Source organism: Phoxinus phoxinus (assembly GCF_949152265.1).
Source record: "Phoxinus phoxinus genome assembly, chromosome: 16".
Lineage (NCBI taxonomy): Eukaryota > Metazoa > Chordata > Actinopteri > Cypriniformes > Leuciscidae > Phoxinus > Phoxinus phoxinus.
In genome coordinates, this window is record NC_136891.1 from 21,192,864 (window position 1) to 21,199,875 (window position 7,012).

General features: G+C 36.3%; 1 protein-coding gene across 2 annotated transcripts; it reads right to left on the reverse strand.

Moving 5' to 3' along the window:
* Nucleotides 1-1,478: 1,478 nt before the first annotated feature.
* LOC307012456 (uncharacterized protein) lies at nucleotides 1,479-4,778 on the reverse strand. Of its 2 annotated transcripts, XM_079639130.1 has the most exons (7): nucleotides 4,564-4,778; nucleotides 4,232-4,286; nucleotides 3,967-4,119; nucleotides 3,329-3,387; nucleotides 2,991-3,080; nucleotides 2,794-2,886; nucleotides 1,479-1,616 (listed from the first exon to the last, which is right to left on the reverse strand). In XM_079639130.1, exons 1-7 carry the CDS (start codon nucleotides 4,564-4,566, stop codon nucleotides 1,566-1,568), a joined length of 504 nt encoding a protein of 167 aa, XP_079495256.1. In that variant the 5' UTR covers nucleotides 4,567-4,778; the 3' UTR covers nucleotides 1,479-1,565. The 2 variants fall into 2 exon arrangements, with proteins under 2 accessions (XP_079495256.1, XP_079495255.1); XM_079639129.1 differs by having other exon boundaries at nucleotides 4,232-4,749.
* Nucleotides 4,779-7,012: the final 2,234 nt, after the last annotated feature.

A 7,012-nucleotide genomic window follows, 5' to 3' on the forward strand; every position in this document is an offset into this window, starting at 1 on the left:
ATGTTTAGATACTTGTGATTGATAGATTTTTTTTCTTGTTGTCTTACAATCTTGTCAATATATGTGCAATTGAGTAAGTAATGAAGTGTTTGCAAGACTTATATTTGAGTTACAGTCAGTGTAACTGTAGAATTTAGGATGTTGCACAATAAAAAAATATTAATTTTATTGTGCTGAAAAAAATAAAGAGCTTGTGATTCTGCCATACAGTGACGATACCCTACATTTTTAATAAATGCCTCTATTGTATCTTATAATTTTTTGATTATTGTAAAAGACAAATATCTTACGTTCTATTTAAAGAGTAAAAGACCAACCTTTCCTTCCTCCAGGAATGTTGCTCTCTCTTTGACTAACAATAACATGGACCTAAAGACATTTGGTTATATATAACATGAGAAATTGAGAAAATGCTATGCATTATAAACTATATACCTATACACTATAACTGATGAATATAACAATATAGCTAAAGTCTGGATAAATAATGAGCTTGTCTGTCAACAAAGTAATGTGTGTAATTTAGTGTGGGGTGCCGATTAATGTGTATTAATTCATGCAGCAACAAATCCTGTGGGAAATAAATATATCTTCAAACACTTCCCCAGCAATAAAAGGTAACACTTTATTTTACAGTGTCCTTGTTACATATACTTACCATAGTAATAACAGTAATTTATGCAAAATGACATGCAATTAACCCTCAACCAAATCCTAATCCCACCCTAACCCTATAAATACATGTAGTTGCTTAATATTACTCGCTACTTAAATGTATAATTACACTGTAACAATGACACCTTAATATAAAGTGTAACCCTATAAAACTACTGGAAACTATACCAATCTTATGATGTATGTGGCATCAAAACCTTTTTGAGACTATAAAATAAAGGACACAATTTATTTAACAATAACCTATTGTCACGAGAACGATCAGATGCACATGATTCACAATGGCAGATCAGAAGCTGTTCTCAACTACCTTTGCATTCGGCGGATCACCACAGTAAATGCACAGATTATCAGGGGATAACAAGGGAGACACCATTGGAACAACACCACTGCAAAGATGTTTCAAATTTAAATTTTTTTTTTTTTTTTAAAGGGTGAAGCTTCACTTTGAGACATAATATACAACCTTCATTTCCCTGGTGAATCAGGCCAAACTGTTCATATATCAATCACATATCATCTGTCTGCATCTCTCAGAACATTTCCTTACTGATTCAATTATTATTTACTTGAGCTTTGCATTTAAAAATGAGAATACAAGAATACTTGTTTTTTTTTATACAATTTCAGTAACATGTAACAATGTCACACCCAAGCTACAGTTCTCATCGGGTACAGTTTATCAGACACATAACATAAGTACTGCAGGACACAGCCTGGAATTAAAAAAAGGACAACAATTATCTACATGAAGAATTTATGGAAAGGAATTGTCAATGTATAACATCAGGCAACAACATTAATAGTTGAAGATGGTCTTTCCCTGAGTGGTGGTCAGGTGAATAAAAAACAACAAAAAACTGGTTCTGTAGTTCCAGGTCTGGACTGAATCAGAAGGTGGAGTTCAGGAACTCCAGCAGTTCAGCTCTGTTTTTGTCCATCTGTTTTAAAGAAAATATATGATTTACATTTGAGAAATGAGAACAAAACCAGAGAAAAGAGGCAGAGAACATAATATGCATTTCACTCTTTTAATTAAGAGGCCGTATTATGCCCTTTTACAAAGTCTTGATTTCGTGGTTTTAGGGTCTACAAGAATCAGTCAAACCAAAAATTATTCAGACATCAGATATCATTTTTTAAATATATTTTTACTTGTGGGTGCAGGACACCATAGTTCATGTATGTAAGTGAGGATAGCAAAATAAAGTAAACCGTGACATATTATACCCAAAAAATATTCATACAGTGGGCTACCAGTAAAATTTATACAAATTTGGGACCAAAAATTATTTAGACTCTTTGACCTGACCATGTTTTCTTAAGTGTTTTTTCTTTAATTGCTAATGCAATCTTTTTTCACCACAGACAAAATAAAATTAAGCATTGCTTGGTAATTGGTTGACCAAAATTGGTATTATCTACTTGTGTGCTTAAATGTAACAGCTGACAGATATTCAATCAAATTCATTTGTGAGACAGTCTAACAGAAGGATGGCCAAAACCAGTGAAATATCAACTGATTTGATAACTCGAGTTCTTGTCATATAGTATTACCATTTTCTAAACTAAAGCGAATAATCTGTGATAATGTAAGAAATGTTGAAGGTGTCTGAATACATTTAGGCTTGACTGTAGTTTTTCATGCTTGTAAACACATTTTTCACATTATTCTATCAGTAATGCTCTGTTTAGTTCTGTCTCTATGAAGCTCCTCCTTCCGAAAAGCACAATGTGCTCTGATTGGTCGGCCGCTTTGAGCGCGTTTGGGAAATGTCACACCCCTTACCATAACCGGGAGTTTTAACACACAATTAACACAAATCAACCAGGCCTCGTCCCATTTTTCGGTATGCCTTGGGTGGGAATTATTTAAATGAGGAATAGTGTGATGTGTATGTTACCGGAAGAAAACTCAAGACTACATTGGAGTTCAGAAACGTTGGTAACATTGGTGTGCTTTGTAACTTTGCAGACCTTTTTCATGCTCAAACAGCAACATTACACTATAGAAAGTTGAAAATATAAAAGAGCATGATAGGTCCTCTTAAAAATCAAATGTTTAATTATGCCTTTCTTTCATGATGTGTAATAATATGCACAACAACAAAAACTCACCTGCTTGTCTTTCTTAGATTTTTTCACTTTCATTTTAATCTTTTTTCCTGATATCATACTGTACTTGCCACTTTTCTTCTTTTCCTTAAGATACTGGGGATGACATAAATTCTGTTATATGACTTTCTTAAAAATAAAAAACACCACAGCACATTGCTAATATTTTATGATGCCCAATATGAGGTTGAGTCGGGCACCTTTGAAATCTGAACAGGTCCAGAGCTGTCGTCCTGCTCTTTTTGTCCCTTTTCCTTCTTTCGCTTGCGTATCTTCTCTTTTCTTCCTTTCTAAAATAATACATTTATAAAAAACGTATTTTAGAACTTGACAGTCCCTGGTCACTAACTGACATTGTATGTCAAGCTGCATGAAAATTACATAAAAATGCTTGCTTTTGTGTTCCGCAGAAAAAAATAACAGTATACAGGTTTGTAACAACGAGGATGAATAAATTATAATAAATAATTACAGAATTCTAACTTTTGTGAGAACTGTCTTTTAATATTTGTACACAAATGTACAGATTCAACCATACCTTTTTGCCATGTCTCTCTTTCCCTTTCTTTGAAGATTTGCTTTGCTTTTTGCAAGAATCTGGCAGCAGAAGCACAAAACACATTGACAATTTTTGCATCTCATCTGCTACATCATAAATCTTTATTTTATCAATTTAACAGGTTTTCTCTTTCCTGTTAATGAAGTATGTGCAGTTTTACACCTACAAAATTGATCTTTAAGGACTATACACTAGGGAGTGAAGCAAGACTTTTATTATTGATTTTTGGGTCCCACTTTATATTGTGGCTTTAAGTACTATGTACTTACATAGAAAAATAAGTACAATGTACTTATTGTGTTCATGTTGTATTGTAAAATAACTTTTATGGGTAGGTGTGGTGGTATGGGTAGGTTTAAGGGTGGTTTAAGGTGTAAGGGAAGGGTCAACAGTGTAATTACAAATGTAATTACCCGTACATAAATTAATTACCGCTGTAATTACAAGCAGGTATTTTTAAAATATAAGTACAATGTAAAAACATATATGTACACAATAAGTCCATTGTATCAAATTATTAATTTCAATGTTAGTACATAGTAGTTAAAGCCACTTAATATAAAGTGGGGCCGATTTTTTTAATGAGTAAATTATTTAGCATTTAGAATTTAATTTACCTGAGTTACTGGAGCTGGAGTTACTATGTGACGATGAACTGCTAGAAGAAGAGCGCGAAGAAGAGGATGATGACGAAGAGGAGGAAGATGAAGAACTGGAAGATGATGAGGACGACCTGCTTCGGCTCCTTGCCCGCTTCCGGTTTTCTCTTCCTGTTAATACATTTAAAACACTGTAAGCAAAATGATTCCAGCATGTTTGGCTAGTCAGGTTAGTGATACTGTTCTCCACATTTCCTTTCCCTTCAGTTGTCTTGAAACTCACCTCTGCTGTGAGAACTACTTGACTCACTTCTCTCCCTGCGGTCCACTTTGGCAGACTGAAAAGAAACAAAAAAAACCATGATAATAAAACTGAACATTCAGATCCTTTCAAATGTTCAAAACATGGACGGTGAATCGCAGGCATGACTAGTATTTACACAAGTTCTACTGGCTTAAGAAACGAGTCATTCTACAACCATTTACTTTACAAACCATGTACACTCCACCTATATAAATTAAAACAAAAGCTTTTGAACCTAAACCAGAGAATTACAGACTTATCTGAAGATAAACGAGACTGTTGACTTTAATGCAAGCGGTTCAACAGTTTACCATGTTTATGTTAAACTATCCTCAAAATGCGGTCCTTCCGCCCACCACAAAAATCAGAAAAATCAGAGGAATAGCACAATATGTATATAATCCGTGCTTGAAATAGACTGCGGAGCATTTAAATGCCTCTGTTTCATGTCTGTGATCAGTGCGTGAGTATCAATAAGATAAACACCACTGCGCGGCCATCTTATTTTACGTCATACAAACTAAATTATCCGGGTACTGTTTTGCAGCGCAGGCGCGCGACCCACACGAGCATACAATTAAATTGTCTTTGACCTGTATATTTACAATTAATTTGCTAATAAAGTTGATCTACATCATTATTCATTCATAAACGTTTTGTCCAGTCCGCGGTAACTTGCGGCAAGAAGACGACGTTATCAGGTGATAACTGTTACTTTTCTAAGCGCTGACAGACATCAATATTTAACAGAAGCCTCATTGGCTACTGGATCGTACGTTAACGGCGCCGCCATATTGGTCCGGCCAACTTGCCATAACACTCATTCTTGTGTACCGAAGTAAAGATCCCTGGCTATTTTGACATCCAAGTGTCTTATTTTTGTATATACATCTATCTATATGTCTATGATTACAGTAATTATTGATCATTAAATTACTATTTAACAGTATAGCCTATTTTAGTTGACAAAACTTTTGCTATGAGGCAAAACACATCCTAACATTAAATGCGATTTGGTGGAGGATTCGGCTTTCTGGTCCGTCACGCACATTTCATCTATAAAATGTGCCGCTTTGTGGCGTAATGGAGGACACATTGAGGGATCGGTAGGTGTACTGCCCACTACTGCCAGACAAGATGCTACCAATGTTTACATCTCTTTTATTAAAACTACTAGGCCTACATTTATCATAATAAACAGTTTATTCTGATAAGATACGTAGCCTACACTGCATGTTGTGTCTTATTCTTTAGAAAGCTAACAGTCAAGCCAGAAAGCGTGACAGCAGAAACTGTCCCTAATCTGTTTGTAACCCAATAGTGTCAAACAATTTTTTTTATTTGCTTATATCTGAATTAACTGGACCCTTTGTTTATAGATTAAGTCATTCATATTTCATTGTATTTTAATATAATACAATAGATACAAATTCATAATTAAATAGGTTATACAGGAAGGGTATATTTATTCTGCCATACATACATTTTTCCGACAGAGGCCGCCATCGAGTAAATTAAATTAAACTAAATTGTTGCCACCCCCATACTGTTTCTAAAATTAACATTATTGCAGTTTGTTAGTTTTTCAGAATATATAGTTTTAAATACTTTATATATCATTGCATAAAGGGTTGTAATAATAAATAATAACAATAATAAACAACAGTAAATGTTGCAAGAAAGTTGAAGGATCTCTCTTTTGACTAATAAACTGCTGTAGCATACATTTTGTAGGCCAACTTGGAAGTTAGTCTCAGACGTCACACCCAAAGACCCAGCTACAGAGAAACTGGTAGCCGCAACAGACAATTGACCAATCCTGAGTGGCGACGTCACTATATGCATTCTACCTGCACGGTTCAGCACGGTTAGACAAACATGCTGAGATTTCCGGGCCGAGAACGGTTTGTAATCGTGTCTTGCCGAGCTCAAGTGGAAACATAACTGGAACCGTTCCTTACCATTGTTAGAACCGTTTCAGCCCTACCGTGTAAAAGTGGCTAAAGATGCCGTGACGCGAAACACCCTCATGGAAGAAGCAAGCCGTTGTGTTTACAACAGAATATGAGTGCTTATCAGGATCATCTATAGTATGTGAAGTGTGCAGCATAGACTCTTTCAAATACATCCAAGAGTTTTCAACACTGGTTTGTTATAGGCTTGTTTGAAATGAGCAAAATCTGCCCAGAACCGATCACCGGTGATCAGCGCGAGATGCATGCCGGTTAGAAATGTGTCCGAGTGCATTCTGCATGGCTCTGATGTCATGCTGACGTGTTAAAAAACACTCTTGCGATCGCAAGGCACGTGTCGGATTCTGCAGTCGCGCACAGTTGCTCTCCACCGACCGCTCTGATCAAAAGCATGATGGGAAACGACTTGCTGACGGCACAGTTTAATGCTCATTGGTTTAAACAACCGTGATATTGTTCTCTTTTAAAATAGGCTTGTTTGAGATGCGCCTTGCCTCGCCTGAAATGTATGCGAGAGTGGGCGGCTGCAGTGAGGGGAGGAGTGAAAATGTATCGTTTTTTGGCCGAAAGAGAAAAAAGGCAGAAAATATAAGCAGAAAATATGCCACCCCACCCCTCCGTGTTCGGCGATCAGGTTTCACGATCGGGTCTTTTCCACTCTGTGTGTGCGCTGCGCTCTCCGTTTCGTGTGTGTGTCGGCGCGCTGCACTCTCTGCTCAATGTTCTGCTCCATGTTTACGCTGCACGTTCTGCTCTGTCGTTCACGGCCCAAACGCTCCAATCATGT

Coding starts and splice junctions, on each gene's coding strand:
- LOC307012456 (XM_079639129.1), bottom strand. CDS start 4,328: ATGTTCAGTTTTATTATCATGGTTTTTTTTGTTTCTTTTCAGTCTGCC. Junction 3,388..3,966: donor CTCCAGCTCCAGTAACTCAG/GTAAATTAAATT, acceptor TTCTGCTGCCAG/ATTCTTGCAAAAAGCAAAGC. Junction 1,617..2,793: donor AATCTAAGAAAGACAAGCAG/GTGAGTTTTTGT, acceptor TCTTTAAAACAG/ATGGACAAAAACAGAGCTGA.